The sequence below is a fragment of the Neodiprion virginianus genome, chromosome 1 (genome assembly GCF_021901495.1).
Source record: "Neodiprion virginianus isolate iyNeoVirg1 chromosome 1, iyNeoVirg1.1, whole genome shotgun sequence".
NCBI lineage: Eukaryota > Metazoa > Arthropoda > Insecta > Hymenoptera > Diprionidae > Neodiprion > Neodiprion virginianus.
Window position 1 is genome coordinate 35194223 of NC_060877.1, and position 17688 is coordinate 35211910.

Genomic DNA, 17688 nt, shown 5'->3' on the forward strand with positions numbered 1-17688 from the left:
GGCGGAAGTTCTGAAAAATTATGCAAAAGTCGGTGATTTTTGTAGAAAATTAAAAATTCTCCTCCCCCGAGGGAAGGGGTAAAGTTCGTGCCGTTTCGTCAAAGATCGAGCATCTTCGGGATTGGTCGGACGCGTTTCTGGTTGGACAGCGGCGCGCGCCTCGCGTTCGCCGGATCGCGTCAGTTTCGGCCGTGCAGCCTGTACGAGCTAACGTGTTTCAATCTGTCCGCGGTGATATCCGAGAGGCCGGATCCGAGCCCTTATCGAGAGTGCATTGCGCAAACTACGCACGTTTTTTTTATTTTTATCCGACGACGTTGCGATTCGTCGAGGACAGCAAATCCGAGAAAAAAATAAATAAAAATATGTGTATATATATGTATACGGATACGTACGTACGTATGTATGTATAGACTGGACGATGAGAAATGAGATATGAAAAATTAGAAGCTTGAAAAAGGTTTTCAATCGAGCGAAACGCAGAGCGGTTTTTTCCAAACCGAAAAACTTACGCGTTACACATGCGGGGAGAGTTTCGAATTTTTGACGCTCCGAGATCTCAACGTGCGGGAATAATTGATCGTCGTTTGGAGGAATTATGGGAGCGATTAATGTTTGTTATAACGATTCGTTTGGCACGGAGACGCGGAATGTTTGATTAACTTTGACGAGAGTAGAAATGCAGATATAACGCACAAACGGTGCTGCGTACCTGCTAGCTGCAACAACTGCGCAGTGCGATAAATTTCATTAATTGTAACGACAAAAAGCTGTTCGCTACAAGTCGACGGGACAATTAACTACAGATTGTATTTAATGTACACAGTAAGTGTATAAATCGTCTGATAATCAGACGTTACAGTGTGTTGTTGAAGTTTTTCAAGTTTTAACGACCTATGCATACACGCAAGTGAAACAAAAGGTACAGACACGACGATACGTTGCAATTCAAATCGAACAATATCACCCTCGAGTATTGTAAATTAAATTTTTCGCGCTATTATTCTGGTCGAACGAAGTTCTGCCTGACCTGAGATCGGTCATTACGCGAGACGAGATAAGGAAAGCGGTCGGATTTTTTTGCATCGCGAAATAATTGCGGATCGCGGATCGAAACGAGGAGGTGAAAACGACGTCATATTATATATAATATGCAGGTTTGCCGAATGCAGATCGGTGAAACCCGTCTCACAATCCTTGGATAAATTCTTTCTTCCACTTCTTGGTCCTCGTCTCGGTTTCATTGACATATCGAAACGCGATATAATATAAATATCGAGACTCGATGCGTGATTGGCGGGAATTCGAGTGCTGAAAATATTTCCCTCCGCAATTATCGCGGAATCCTTTTTTCTCGGCGGATGTTATGCGGGGATTTTTTTTTTTTTCTCTTACACGTATCGAGTTAATTATTATCTCCGTGACGACGTTGAATGGCTCGAGCTCAATAGTGCAAAATCGCGGATTCGCCACGGCATCATTACCTCCGGTTAAAGGGCGCGACGAAACGCCGTTTCAATTTTTTACACCATCCGCTTTTCACCCCTTTTCACTTTTTCGCGTGATCTCACTGCGGAGATCGAATGGTTCGTTTTTAAACAAATTTACACAGAAAAATAAATTCCAATTTCGTTTCGATCAATGCGTAATTTGACAACTATTTATAATCTCGTTTTTTTTTTTTTTTTTTTTTATCCAACATGGATAAAGCTCCGACCTTCTACCTCAGAAAGAAGATACCGTATGCTTAAACCATAATTTTCAAACGCCGACAATGAAGGGAAAAAAAAGGAGGATCGCGTCGCTCTATTTTTGATTTTTCGTTTTCTCTTTTATGGAAAAACCAACTGACCTGAGAATCGTATCGCAGGAAGCGTCGTGAATTTTTCACGCAAGTAATTGTAAATCGACGAACTTAAAAACGCGGAGATCGTGAATTCCGGTTCTCTTACCAGGGTAAAAGGTGCAGGATTTAGAAGAAGAAAATGAAAGCAAGAAAAATGTGGTAAAAAGATATGAAAGAGAGCGGTAGGGTCGGTGAAATTTTATTCTGCGATTATTTAGTCCCGCGAACAAACGGCGCTGAGCTTTTTTTCCCCGCGTATAATACTACGTAATATTATAACGACTCTATTCATGGCCTCACATCGAATCTTTTTCCGCAGCTTTTACTCACCCTCGTATCACTTGCAATTATTACAATTTACAATAATAATAACAACAATATATTTCAAAAAATTTTACTCAACAATACTTATTCATATATTCATATATAAATACGTTTAAACTTGTTTTGTCATTATTAGATGCACAAAAATTTTCGTCATCGAAGTGGTTTATCGATTAATTTTTTCATACAAACCAACGGATCGTTGTTCTACTTGTGAAATTTGTGTTCATCCTAAACCAGTATAATACTGATAAAATCGCATAAATCCTGCTACAACGATCGTTCGTTAGCGATATATGTATATATATATATTTTACAATGCGGATCAGTTACGTGTATCGGCAGAACGCCATGCGTCAAACTTGCAGCACATGCGGGGTAGTTTTCGTTTTTTTCTTTCTCGTTTCTACCCGCGCAAGATTTATGAGGTTCAAATAAATACGTCACCGACCTACCGGATAAACGCGTTACGTACGTAGACGAGCGTGTATAAAGCCTGTATTATTCCTGGCTTGGAACGAAGGCGAAAAAGAGGAAGAATGGGAAAAAGGCGCGACTGGGATTCTTTGAAAGCAGATTAAACGCCGTTCGTATACCGGGGGCGAGGATATGGCGATATCTTCGGGGGTTGCTCGTAATAACAAACAAGAGACCGAGACTCCTTTACACCCCAAACATTCGCTCGCGTAATTATAGAACCGGAAAATCTCATCGCCGATCTTCACTCTTAACTCTTCTTCATCTGCTCTTCGAAAATCTTTCTCTCTCTCTCTCTCTCTCTTTTGCAATCAATCGATTATTTGGGGAATTAATAATACAGGATTTTTGAGAAAATAGGAAGAGAAAAGAATTCAAAGTATGTAAAGCGTCGTGCGATCGTCGGGGCTGAAAGTTCAGATCTCCCCCAGAAATCGGACCGCAAATATATCTTCGTAAAGAATTAATCTAGAAAACAAAAACTTGATGTAAATATGATAGGAAATTAAACGAAGATTAAGACGAAACTGCGGTGAAAAAATCACCGTATTTCGGAGTATATCCGACTCGTCACGAAGGTTGGTTCAATCGGTTAAAAATCGGCGAGTCCCGAGGGCGTCGATGATAAAACTGAAAATTAGAGACTGTAAGGACTAGAATGTGGAAGGGGTCGAAAGGGTCGAGGAAAAGGGAGGGCGGGGAGTCTGAAAGGGGGTTGAAACGCGTCTGTAATCGGGCTGATCTTCACTCTCGGCGTTTCCATTGTCGGTCGGACCGACGGACGTGATATCCATTAGTCTTTTATCCGTCTTGAACGAGGATGATTCCCGGGTGTTCTTAAAGCAGCGGGAGAACTTCGACTCGCAATTAGCCGAATAAAGGCCGAAACCGAACACTCGTCGCGATATCATCGACGCGTCAGAGAATTAAAATCAGAAATTTGCGGGATTGCAGGATCGCAGGATCGCGAGAATTTAAACTGGATATTAATTAGGGTTCGCACTTCGCGGCGCAGCTGCCGCCCGATAATTATATCGATACGGGTACATACGGGGTGAGGGGGAGGGGGAAGGTTGTATTTCTCGCGCTTGATGCAGGCGGCTCGGATTGTGTCTTGTGTGTGTAATCCGAACGCGGTTCACAGCCGCCGGTTCGTGTATCCAATATCAAGGCGGATGATAAGCTCGTAAAGCTACTCTCGCTGCAGGATCCTAGAGACGACGGGTGGGAAGGGAGGGAGAGACGGAGAAAGAGAGAAAGAGAGAAAGAGAGAGAGAGAGAGAGAGAGAGAGAGAGAGACGTTAAGACCGACTATCGATCGACTCTGCATCAAATTCGCGTATAGAGAAAACAGCTTGGGTGCTTTGCCGGGTGGAAGGGTCGAAGGGTGGAAAAGCGGAGGGTGAAAACAGCCGCAGAAATCCTCGAGATTTTCCCGATACCGAGGATATGCCGCACGGAATTAACCGCTGAACCGTCTTACCGATATTCGATCTGCCGGCGAAGCGAATAGTTGTCGTGATTGCGGTCTTCGAGTGTCGCGGAATGTTTCGACGTTGGTGAAAAAACGTCGATAATCCGATTTTCAAAAATACACGATCTCGATCGTGGAAGCGAAAAATTTCATTGAATCGTAGTTTTATAAATTTCACGACCGTCGGCAAAACTACACGAGTGAAAATTGATCCAACTTTTTTTTTGGATGAAATTTATTCTCGCTGGTTTTGCAAAATCTTCTTTCCACGCAACAGGCAGTAGATATTGTTTGAATTGAATTGAGTCTGACATTTTGAACCCTTTACTTGATCCCAACCACCTGATATATCTTGCGAAATAGTATCGAACGTGAACTTTCCGCAGTGAGGATCGAGAGCTGCCGGGAGAATCGCTGGGGTTCGGGAAAAACGAGCCGATAAACAATAATAAAATAGCCCAGGGAATGCCCGGCAATTCGGTTAAAGCCGGCCTTATTACCGATGCGAGCGGCCCGATTTCCTCGGCGACGTCGCGCTGATAGAATGATGAAATGATCAAATAAGATCCGGCGCGTCGGGCGATTCCTCGTCGTTAGATCGGAAGAGGGTTTTACAAAAATCGGAAGACTCGGAGAGAGCTTCGAGGAACTTGGACGATATTGCGATTTCTAAAAGCGACGATCGTGCAGTGAGTGATCGACCGATTTCACCGACTGATCTGTGCGACGTGAATACAAATTGTGATCAAGTGGAAGGAGGATAGGAGAGTCAAGTGCAGTGTCATCCAGTGGTTGCTTCGTTCCAGGGAGGGAAAAAAGGCGTCGGAAGGAGCGATGGGGGGAAGAGGCGCCGATCGCGTCGGGACGCCGCTTTTTGTCGCCGTCTCGACGATCGCCTTCCTCGTTGCGCTTCGGCCCTGCCACGCGACGATAACCAATCAGGAAATCGGTGAGTTGATTTCAACCAATTTTTAACCCCCCTTGTTTGTAATAATATTTTCAGGAATACATATTGGGGCGAAATAATGAGGTATTTTTTTGAAAAATATAGAGATCATTGTAGTTTGGATAAATCAGGGACAAAGGAGAACTTGGCTGACGGAAAATCGAGATTGTTAATTAAGCTTATTACGATATTGTCGCATACATACCTGCGTACTTATCGACACTGAGAAGAATTTCATTTCTTACGGTAACTAGAAAAATTGAGTAAAACAGGTCTCGTTGAAAAAATTGTTGAATTAGACACGGAAGTACTTTACACTTGATTCGGGTAATTGTTCGATCTTTCCTTCTGAATTTAAAACTCGCCGAGAGTTTTTCACCTCTAATTTCGTACGGAGTAAGTTGACTTATGCAAATTGATGATTTTATTTATTTTTTTTTCTCATCGTTCGTCGAGGACGATGACGTATCGCGGCGGCTGATTTATTACCCCGGCGGAGTAAAATGAGGATATTTCATTAGCCCCGGAAGCTTTTAATCGTGGAAATAACTTGAGAGAGAATGACGATGAGAAGAGTTCTACGCGCTTTTTTTAAAACCCTCAGAACCCGGAGCGCAATGTTCCATGCCGGTGTTCCCGCACCGAGAATTCCCGCAGGTTTAGCACGAAATTATAATAATCACTCTGTCCGGTATTATTCACCTCGTGTAATGTGATATCCTTAATATTATAATATTTCGCGTCAGGCTGATAATACGCAAATTCGGGGGGCAGGCTTATACAGATTTACCTATAAAGCGGATTAACCGGCCGTTTTCAATGTCTATACACTTTTCCACCCTCCTGATATACCCAGTTTTTATCCTCCGCGCAGTCACGTTGCTAATTTAAGGACACCATTTTCACGAAGAAAAAACCTCTCAACGACTCGATTTGAAGATGAAGAAATTTACTTGTTCGATATTCGGTGAAAAAAATTTTGGTCTAAATAGTTCTTAAAAAATACAGAGTCATGCGGAAATTTTGTTTCTTACAACACAATATTCGCTTCTGGTTCTCCGTCGAATCGTTTCGTTGAATTTTTGTTTAAATTTCGTTAAAGAATCCAAATTTATTTTCCGCATCGGCGCGAAGAAATATTTTTCTGCAATCTTACCGTAGCGGTAAATAACTTCCTCGTGAATATTTCGACTATACGTGTATAATCGAAACTTCCTTGATGTATCTGAAAATTTTCTGTGCAATTAAGCGGTCCGTTTGATCCTGCGTGAGGGTCCAGGATGTCGGGAGCTTTCCGCGTCCGCGTTTATATCAAGGCCTGGTAAATGATAATTCAGACATTGAAAATCGCGGGGCTTTTCCTCTCTCCCCGCGGCTGGGAACATAAAAGCTTCCGGCAAAACCGCGGTGGAAAAATCGCAGGGCGCGCAAGAGGGGAGAAATCTCGTTTCAGAGATTGCCGGCATCAGCATCCTCGCGAGTAGCTCGAAAGTTCGATGCTTGCTTCGTACTCCAGCTATACGTATACATATATGTGATGATTCGTGATATTCGGCTAATGAACCGGACGCATCGGACCAATCCATGCGAAACCGTTTCCTCTGGAAATACCCACCTACCGTAACAATTGGCATGAATTCCGCCCGCAGAATTCACTCCACGCACTAATTTGATTCGAAAGATGGAACGTTACGTATAAAATATTCGGCTAGATTAGCTCCGCGTTTTTCACTCTCCATTACCTTCGTCATTTTTGATTTCTGTCGGGAAACAATACGGAAGAAGCTTCTTCTTATCGCTGTCAAAAAGGCCCTGAAACTGAAATGATTAAATTCTTTTAGGCAACAAATTTCGAGGAATTTAATTCACGATTAATCTTAATAATTTAGCACGAAAAAATTTTATTTCTATAAGCAGAAAAAGATTTCTTTTCTTACGGATAATATTATTACATATCTATGCGAGTTTACCGTTTATTAGTTTATTTATTATCTCTGTCTGATTGAGGATTCTTAGCTCCGAAAGAACTTCTTAAAGGGCTATCTTTCCAGGCTTTAAAAAACAAGTCCTGTAAAGATTAATACACCGAAATCTGACGTCGGTCGAATAGACGTAGAATTTTTCCACACACAGATACCGTCCCCACTCGCATATACCGTGCTTACGCAATTACTTCCCGTCCGTTTTCCAGAATGATGATTATCGCCGGTTGAGTACAGGGGGATAGAAATGGGGCGGTGAAAAACTTTGAGAATGATGCGATCCGATTTCGAGAAAGATTTTCTTCCCTACTATTTTCCCCCGCTGTATTATATATATACCTTTCTCTTTTCGTTCTGTTTTTCCTAATTCTTCCGGACAATTGGTCCGCGGGACGGACGTTTTGCAGAACGTTCTGCGACGTTTGGCGAGCCCGGAAAAAAAAAAAAAAAATCGAGCCTTTAATAAAAGAAGCAAACGGAACGAAGAATAATAACAAGAATCGCGTGTATATTCGCATTTCCCCCTGCTAGTGTAACAGTTTTCTGGCATTTTCCTTCTTTTCGAGAGTAAGAAAAATAAAAGAAAAAGAAAAGAAAATGAACAGGTAAACACAAACGCGGATCGCTTGTAAAATGAAACAGCTCGGTGTGTAATTTCGCGGCTTCTGTTAGGAAAAATATCTGCTCGAACTGTCGGGAAATTCGCCAAGCAGAATAACGTCTAGGGCAACGATTTGGACACCGGCTTTGTCTCCAGCTGGAATATTTCGGCCAGAAACCCATCTTCCAGGCGATGAGGTATCATTATGCAAATTTACCGCCGGTGGCCGATAATGGCGGCTAGGCTTCGCTGCCGTTGGCGGTTTGGCCTGTAGCAACAGAAACAGCAACAGCAGTAGCAGCAGCAGCACCGAGGAATATGGATGGCGAGAAACACGTGTTACGGATCGTTAGTACAGCTTGAGTTAAATTAGACGTGTTCTCGACCCAGCCAATCGCTCGGCGATTAGTGGAATTAGAGTGACTTATTCGCTCCCTGGTTTATACCCATCCACCCCTTGACTGTTTCCGCCTCTCTCGCCATTCAATTTCTGCAACCCTGATCCGAAACACGTCTCTCTAAGCTTGATCTTGAAAGCCTCTGGAAGCCCGGCGCCTTCGTCTGACTAACGGAATCCGATGCTCAACGAGCTTCGTTCGCCAAACATCTAATTCTTTACCAATTTTGTTACGAGATACTCGAGTTCGTTGATGCGAAAATAAAAGAATACCTGAACTGTCGAAAAGAAACCTCGGATGTCGATGTTTCGTTTAAAATCGCTTCAAGATTCGTAAAAAGAAAGAAAAAAAATTATTATTATAGTAACAATAGTTACCGGTAAATTAGATTTCGATCTACGACGATTTAGTTCATTCGGAAGAATCGATGAGTGAATTGTAACGAATTTACTGGATTTTTAACGATCATTAAGTCGCTGGAAATTAAACATCGATATAGTAAGCTTTTATTCAGAATTTTGGTGTTTTCGATTTTTTATTCTTTTTATTTTTCATTTTTAAAGAAATCTCGGCAGTTTACGAAAGTAACAATTTGATAAATAACCCAATCCGTGTCTAACTTGTGATTAAATTAACAAATCTGAGACGAAAAGATTGGCGTGTAGTTTTTTTCGGTCATTAAAGAAAATCGCGGAAATTAATTTGGGAATTGATGGATGAATTAGATCATAAATCATGGAAACGGATTTCAGTAAGTTAGTTCTTTATTCCGTTGTAAGTTCCCTAATTTCCATTTTACTTATTTTCAGCCACGTTTTTTTTCACAAACAATAATTTGATTATATTCCAATTTCTTGTCCCGCTTCTTACCTTGGTTCAACGATCCGACTCACGAGTCTGAAACTAATTAACAATCCAAATTGAATACCTTGGACAAATTACGGCAGTTGTAATTTTCCTGACTAAATTGCGCCGCGCAGTGATGATTATCAGCTTGGTTATAGTTGAATATTTACGTTTTGTCAACAAAGGATAATTAATTATACCTGCTCCGTTCCACGCTATTTATTCATTATCGCGCTTACGGTACACGTGTACGTATGTATATGTACTCGGAGTTATAATACGCGAATCGAGCATGCGACGTCGTTTCAAAATCCTGGCTATAATTACGGCAATCAATTACAGCCAGGACAACAGGTGATCGATATTATAATTATTTCAGCATGAATAATACATTGATACAGCGACGCCGGTTCATCTCCGCTTCGAGTATCCACCTACATTGCATAAAAGTCCATTATATTTTTCGCCTCTGCGTATAATACCTAATTCTTTTCTCTCACAATCAGCTGTAACAATCTTCTCTGATTTACATTCGCTATATTATTCCGCGAATAAACGCGGCAAACTGACGGTTACCAGCCGCATTATATTCTTTATTGGAAAATTCTCTCCTACATAGACGTGTACGTATAGCTGTATACGTGGTTGTCAATTAAACGAAGGAGCGAAGCTCTGGATCCACGTACATGCGTGGTATATACTTTTACGTGTACCTACGTACATGTTGATTTATCAGACCGATCGATTATTGCGCAATCGATAAGAACCGCGGGTAGGAAAACTATACGGAAGTAACAAAGTTGCCGAGTTTTACGGATCGGAATTGAAAATTCGAAGCAAAACGGTATCTAACCGAATCGAAGTTTGCGACAAAAGGATCGTTGAATCTTTTTACGGTATTCGAGTTTCATTGTTAGCCGTGTAATCGCGCCTCTTCTCGATTATATTCTTAATTGAAAGTAATTTATCTTCAAGTAAAGTGGAACTGTGTACACAAACGGCAGTGGAAAGAGAAAATTAGAGTTTATCACCGAATTGGAAACGTAGTTTATACGATCACGGCTCAATTTTCAGTCGAGTCGTGTATCGGACACAAAGTCGCTGCAAACCGACGCCTCGCCGCAACGTGCAACTGCACAATACCGCATTGTTTGCAAAAGTTTTCATCTCGATTATAAGGGAAATTAATCGTAATTTCCCCCCGAAGCCGCAAATTTTCATCGTCAACTGAACTTTCAAATGAATACGGAAAATTATCGGAATACGAGACGAACTTTTTTTTTCTAGCAATGATTGCTGCAGTTTTTGGGCATTATAAACGTAGATTGAATACGGTAGTTTGGATTTTATTAAACTGACTAACGTTTATAAATCATCGTTGTACATTTGAGTGGAAATTTTTTAATATTAATAATTAATTGAACGGATCGTTGAAAGCAAATAATACAACTAGAGCAAAATCCGTTAAAAGAATTTCAACCATGGCGCACACGAATGAAACAACATACTACGTGATAGGAATGAATCTGAGTGAATTCGAACAACGCGAGCTAAAATATCAACAGTTTTAGAAGCGTTTTTTATTAAAACGTTCGAAATGATTGAAACTCCGGTGTTTTCGTTAAATTCTAATATGTTTGGCTTCGTTTTGCTCGCTAATTGAAAGACGTTCGAACATGATATGATTCTTCTTTTTTTTTTTTTAATCGAATTTAACAAACTTGAACGTTCTGATTATAAATAATTTTCCTGTCAAATTACTGATATGTTAGCTTGCGTTATCTAAAATTTGATGAGATCCATTTCCAACGATTCAGTTATCTCCAAATTTTCAACGATCTATCCTCTTTCGCTATCTTTCAATTCACGCAGACGGGACCGTTCACCCTTAAAAATAATTTTCCGGGTCGATAAATAATCTCGCATATTCCTAAATAGACTCTGGAGCTTATCGTATGCTTGTAACCTACAATATCCCGTTTCATTGTATCCGCATCAATCAGACACTCGCGGACGCATGGAAGGACTCCGAAAACACGCGCTCCTCCGCAATGCGGTTTCGCTGCATGAAATATTATTCTTTTTCTCCCCCACGGATGCCGCAAAGGTCCGAGGGGGACGAGGACGAGGATGAGGATGAGGATCTTCTTTGAGCAGGTGCCACTGCGGTGCGGGACGAAGGGGACGGCATTCTATTGAATTCAGAAACAGAATTTAAGAGTCATCCGAACGTCGGGAGGATCGGAGCCGGGAAAGATTGAAGGGGATGGGGAAGAGAAAGGAGGGGGGAGAATGCGGGTTCACCGGAGTCTGCATGCATCGGGCTGAGGGGGAGGGGGAGAGCGATGAGAAGAAAAGAGGCTTCTCGCACGATCACCCAGCAGAGATTTTTTCCTTGAGATTTCTGATCCTTCCACCCCCGGCCGCGCTTCGACGTTTATACGTACGTGTGTCGGGGTGTTTGGGAAAAAAATAATTTGTGATTTTTTACCATGGTATCGCCTAAAAAGTGAAATAAAGTTGAAAGAAAGGTTTTGTCGGAATATGAGCGTTCTACGTGTGTGGAAAATCGCGTTCGGTTGATTTTTCACGTTTAAAATTTTTTTATTTAAATTTACGAAGCATCGCGAATGCAACTTTTTTCATTGATTATATCAATTATAATATCAATTTACGTCTCTTGTAATATCAAGTCTACGGTTGATGTTTGAGAAGTCTATCCGACGATTTTTTCATTATTAATTCAATCTCATAAAACAGTTATAATTCGGTATGAATGTATAATTTAGAAGAATAAGATTCCCGGGTGAAAAATCGTTGTGTTATGGATCGTTATTTTTGGGATCAATACGAGTGTCAGGAAAGATATGGTAATTGAAATGCTGCGATGTGTTTCTTCACAAATTTAAAAAATGTGGAAAATAGTGAAAAATAAATGGAGCGCGATTTTCCACGTAACGTGGAACGCTCGTCTTTTGACAGAATATTTACTTTAATCTGAACAAACTTTTCAAGGGGTACCGTGGGGAAAAATCGTAAACAATTTTTTCCTGAAACATCCTAGGACGTGTATATATATATCAGAGACTGTACCAATCCCTTTGATAACCGAGATCTCGGATCAACAATTTCAATAACGCCAATATATATTTATAACCGGTATATTTATGGAATTACATTAAAACTCTTTTCCTCATACCCGCGTTGTCTTCTTTTTAACCCCCTTTTTCAACGGGAGTTTAATTATTATTCAATCGCCGTATTCGGCCGCCTATAAAAATCCAGCGCTAAAGCCGACCAGATTTTTTTGGCGTATTGTGTACAAGCCTAATGAAATTTCAGTGACAGCGAATCAATTAGATGCAATTTAACGAAATTTTTCACATCGGACGTGTGTCAGACTAACCTTTCGTAAACTGTAAACATAAATTTGTATAACTTCGGAAAAACAAAGAAAATAAAAACTCGATTGATTCATGTAAACATTTACGCATTGCCGTTGGATTAATGCACCTTATACAACTAAAATTCATTTGCCTTGAAACGGTTTCAAGAAATTCATTTTCAATTTGAACCTTTTACAATATTTTTATACACACATTTTTAAATTAACTGACAGATAATTTTTTCCAGATCGAATCCACCGTTTTCTGTTTTTTTTTTTTTATTTTTTTTTCTTACAACAATTTACACCATAATTTCAGTACACTACCGCATATGAGAATTGATTAATGAGATCCAAGGCTTGTTATCAGGATATTTTAAATCGACTATGAAATTTATCAAATCAATTCACTTGGCGATTTTTCCACATTTTCAATAAAGTGTGCATACGTGCAGCGCGGGTTGTATAATTAAAACGAAGAAAACAAATTTCATAAGCCGCCGAAGGGGAGACCCTTGAAACTTTGGTTTTCTCCCCACATTAAGAGCCACCAAATTTGCTTCCGAGACGCGCAAGGTAAACTCTGTTTACGATAGGAACTACGCGGCGTTAAGGAAACCAGCTACTGAAAATTTCAGCCGATTAACGCTCCCGTCGAGTACTCAACTACTTAGGCAGCTAGTTCTCCTCTTGCTAATTATTTAAATTCTAACTTTTACACTGGACGCCTATACGCATGCGATACTTTACATGTACGACGTAATTACAAAGAAAAGAGCTACAGACTCGGATAAATAAGTACGGGACTCAAAACTTGTAAAAATACAATGTTTAAGAGATTTTTGTACAATTAGACACGAAGTGTGAACTTTGCTGGTTCTTCGAGAAAATTATACCACGTACATCTGCTTCAAGCTTACTTATATCGTTTATAGTCATGCGTAATATTTAATTTATCAGAAAACAAAAGAGGATAAAGAAAAAAAGAAAAAAAAAATGGAGACAAAGACAAAATATTAAAATTCTTTTTCCCTTCGTTTGAAATAAAAATCGTAACTTCACCGTCATTCTTTACTTCGCTCCGTTACACGTTTCGTGCACTTTTAAGTCACTTTACTTTACACTCGTTCGAGGCGGCCATTCGCGTTGAACAAACTCGGGTTACCGCTATGGATAATCGGGGTCTCGTTTCTCCAGGGATATCTCGCATGACTCTGCAAGCTCATACAAGCGAGGATGTAGGTATCGACCCTGTTGCGAACCAGGTTGGGTATATAAAAGGCGGACACGTGATAGTGGATCTCGTAAAGACTTTAAAATTGCACGCTTTTCCTGCCACCCACTTTTTCGCAGTTCCTTGTTGTTGTTTCACTTCGTGGTTTTTTTTTTTTTTCTTCACTTATTTTTCCCTCGCACGAAAGACACAATTCTTCTTATTCTCTCTCTTTCTTTCAAATTCAATGAACTTTCAGTCCACATTCGTCAATTTCTTTTTCTACACCTTCTGCTCTGCCTTTTTTTTAACTAGTAGAATAATTTCATCGGCATCGGTACAATCGGTTGAAAAACTGATCCTTGACAATTTCTAACCCTGAGAGTTGTATGTATATTGTATATGTCTGGTAAGCCGTGCGAGTTTTATACAAATGTATGAAAATTACGGGCGGAACAAGTTTTGCCCATGAAACAAGGGTAGAGAGAAAAATGATCGGAAATAAAGGTGAGGGAGGGGAAAAAAGGGAACGTGAATAAAAATGAAGAGCTTGAAAATGTGTTATTTTATGCCGGGAAGGAATGTGGATCTCTTTTCATTTCTCTTACAGCCCGGCGTTGGTTTATGCAACTTACGATACGTCTTAAAAAATATGAAATATAACAGCGATACAATCGCGTCAATATTTTATTTCAATCAGGATTAACGAGCAGAGTTTTTTTTTTTTTCTTTCTCTTTCTCCATCCTTGAGACTCCTTTTAATTTTTCTTTCCTCTTTCCCCACACTTTTTGGTTTTTTAAATTCTATTTTCTTTTAATCATCCCTATCATCCGGTGAAGAGGGCTCGTGTTTCACTTCTTAATTAAATTTGCTCTACGCAAGCTTCTTCACCGCGACATCCTCGTCCTTCGGCTAGCACCTGATCCTCGATCCTCCAGGACCTCCTCGACGAACATGACTCGATATATCCAGCCCCCCGAATCTTTCGTTTAAGCCGAGAAAAATAATATACCTCGGTGACTAATTTGCCAAGAAAAGACTTTGGAAATTTACCAAACGAGCGGCCATCTGGCCGAGAAATTTCTCGCCTTATAAATATCTTGTACAGTCGATGTTATTTGTGCGAAATTCTTTTTTACAAATTCTTCTCCATTCTTAATCTTTTTCTTTTTGTATGTTTTTTATTTTATTTTATTTTAATTTTTTTTTTCTTTTCCTAAAAAGCCTGTCGCGCTGATAACTTTGTCGCGTGATACGCGACCGGCGTACAGATTTCCTCAAAATAAGCTATAAGGATAACGTGTTATTCACGGCAGTTCACCGTCGTTAAATTCTCCAATGCTGCGCTGCCGCTACTTTTCTCTGCTGCTGCCTGGGCCACAGAGTCGTTAAATAGATTTACGAAGGAGTACCCGCACTGCATCGTATAACAAAGACCTTATGAAAAAGCGAGCCCTTAGACGCAATCCTTAATTTATAGCTTTATTATTTATAAACGTATTATTTATAATCACGTAACCTCCGTACCGTGTAACAAGAATCTCACACGTATATTATACAATCCATGAAACGTTTCCTCAAACTCGATTGGATCTCGAATCTTGATAACAAGTCCAAAAAAGTTGTTTAATCAATGTAAAAGTGTTTCAAAGGATTTAAAAAAATTTTTAATCACATTACGTAGTAAGAATAATAAAAGGAAAATGTCATACCGTCGAGCACTCTTTTGGCCAAACACCGTGCATCGAATGATTCGATTAACGAAGTAAGACGAGAGGGATAAGAGGAGGAGGTGTATCATCCTCTTTCGAGGGTGTTAACGTCGCCCGAGGTGTTAATTCCTGACATAATTATCCCGGTAATACACCGAAGGTTGTTCTCGAGTTGATGAATACCTGTTGGGAGTGGGAGAGGAGGAGGTCTTCAATTATGCACGTTAAAGTATATAATTCCACCCGATATACGGAGGTTCAATACGTTGCCCGTGATACGTATCGAGTGAATACACCTGCCGCGTATCGAGAACAATCAATCATTTATATCGTACCGTACGAAATTACGAGCCGAAGATGCTTCGAGTCTGAAATTTAGGTAGAAATTTTTCCGTCCGATTCTCGCCGTCTGCTGGAACGAATAAAGACAATTGTTGATAAACGGATTTGTAAATCGGTCTTTCAACGTTTCATTTCGCATATTTGTCCCGCGTGTATTCCTCGAGTTTTAAGGTATCTTTAAGAAAATTGATCCGCGTGACTTTTACCCCGTTGATTCGAAGACACGAGTTACAAGCAATACCTGACACGCGTTTTCTCAACTTGACGTATATCCGAGGGCGGAACCCACGTGGGAACATTAAGAACGCGCGAAAGAAGAGAGAGGAAACGGAAACGAGTTCCGTAACCCAGGAATACCTTCTTCCTCCCGGAGGAAGAATTTTCCTTTGACACCTGTCGCGTCACGGGAGTATTTCATATATTTCCTTTAAGACGTTGAATGGAGGAGGGGGAGGAGACATTGCGAAATATCCTTCACTCACATACACGCGCATATATACATAAATACATAGAGAGGTGAGTCACGTAATACTTGTATACCTATGTATCCGTATTCCCGTCGAAACGTCCGTGGGCAGGCAGGACCGAAGATCGCTGAGAGAGAAAAACGGGAATTTCGCCTTTCCCTCTCCCCTATTTTTCCACTTCTTGTAGGGTTATTTTTTTATTTTTATTTTTTATTTTTTATGTTTTTTTATTTGTTTTTTATACTTTTTATTTTATCCTTCCCCTTTTGCTCCTTATACTCTACCGTTTCTCTTTTTCTTCGTTCCCACATTGAAAGATGGATGAATAGCCGTATACAACAGATTGGTACCCGAACTACGGACGGTGCCGCCTTGGCGTATATATGAGAAATCTGAACGTCAAAATTGAAAATAGTGCGATTTAGATACGGGGCGATTTATCATCGACGGGATGATACATACACGTATCTTCGTATAGACTCGCGGGATTGTTATAGTCTCTAGCTCCGAAATCCTTTTATTACACATGTATATGCGTATCTTATGTTAACTGAATATAAAATCCGATGTATACTTAATCAAAACTGTGCGACACAGTTTACTCTGGACAATTTCGAAATTCCTACATGTGAAATTTTTTGGCAAGCTCCGTTTTCCCATCTATTTCCCATCTTTTTCGTTTCATTATATTTGATTTTTTCTCTCTCTCTCTTTTTACATATAGACATCGGATTCTCGACGAAAAAAAAAAACAATCGAAAACGATGTGTATTATAAAAAAACAAAAAAAAAAAGAAAAAAAAAACACACAAACTACCACGACTTTTGATATATCAGCGGAAATTGGCGGTCGGGGAAGAGAGGGGGAAAATAAATAAGTGGGAGAATGGTAAGCGGAAATCGAAGGAAGAAGGAAAAAGCTTCTTCTTTTCGCGATAGCGGCCGGAATATATATAACCGCAAATATTTCCAACTGAAGTAGAAGAAGATGTCGCGTTCGGACAATATTGTCCTGCACTCTGTGTATATATACTCTCACCAGGCCCGGTCACTAACCCGTCTTCCCTGAACAATTTCCCTCATCCATTTCCCTGAGTATACCCGCCAAGTTCTGTCCCTGCATTGTATAACGTCTACAGATCTCGATCTGTATTCTTTTACACCTACGTAAAAACCGACGATTCTCTCTCTCTCTCTCTTTTATTTTACGTATTTCGTTTTCGCTTTCATTTATTTTATTTTATTTTTATTTCATTTTATTATTTTCATTACTGTACAATATTGTGAACTGCTCTGAACGTTTTAGTATCTTTCTACTTCTCTCTGTTATTTTTGTTACTTTGTTATTATATTACTGTGACGAGTTCTGCAGCCGCGACTGACGTTATCCAGTTTATTTTACAAATTACTGCACTTGTTGGAAACATTGTTATTTTTGCCCCAAAGTTCTCTGGGGCGTAATAAAGTATCGATCAATCAATCTCTGGTAGTTCCATCTCGATTCTTATCGGTGAATAAAATTATTATAATTGTATATAAATTATATCCCGCTGTAGGAGTCTGCAGGATTCCGAAGAGAATCGTAACGATCGAGGAAACGAACGACCGATTGTGATAAATTCTCGATGCTTGTGCAATTTCTTAATCTTTCGTGCAGTATGCGTACAAGTGCGA

At 40.1% G+C, this 17688-nt stretch overlaps 1 protein-coding gene across 10 annotated transcripts in view; it reads left to right on the forward strand.

Annotated features, from left to right (window-relative positions):
- Nucleotides 1-202: 202 nt before the first annotated feature.
- The window catches only part of LOC124308438 (nephrin-like), a 74647-nt gene continuing 57161 nt past the window's right edge, over nt 203-17688 (forward strand). For 9 of the 10 annotated variants that reach the window (XM_046771190.1, XM_046771515.1, XM_046771360.1 and 6 more), the window contains exons 1-2: nt 203-922; nt 4485-5070. In XM_046771190.1, coding sequence (XP_046627146.1) covers nt 4956-5070 — 115 coding nt within the window. In that variant the 5' untranslated portion in view covers nt 203-922; nt 4485-4955. The remainder of the gene's footprint in view (nt 923-4484; nt 5071-17688) is intronic. The other variant, XM_046771273.1, reaches the window with a different exon arrangement.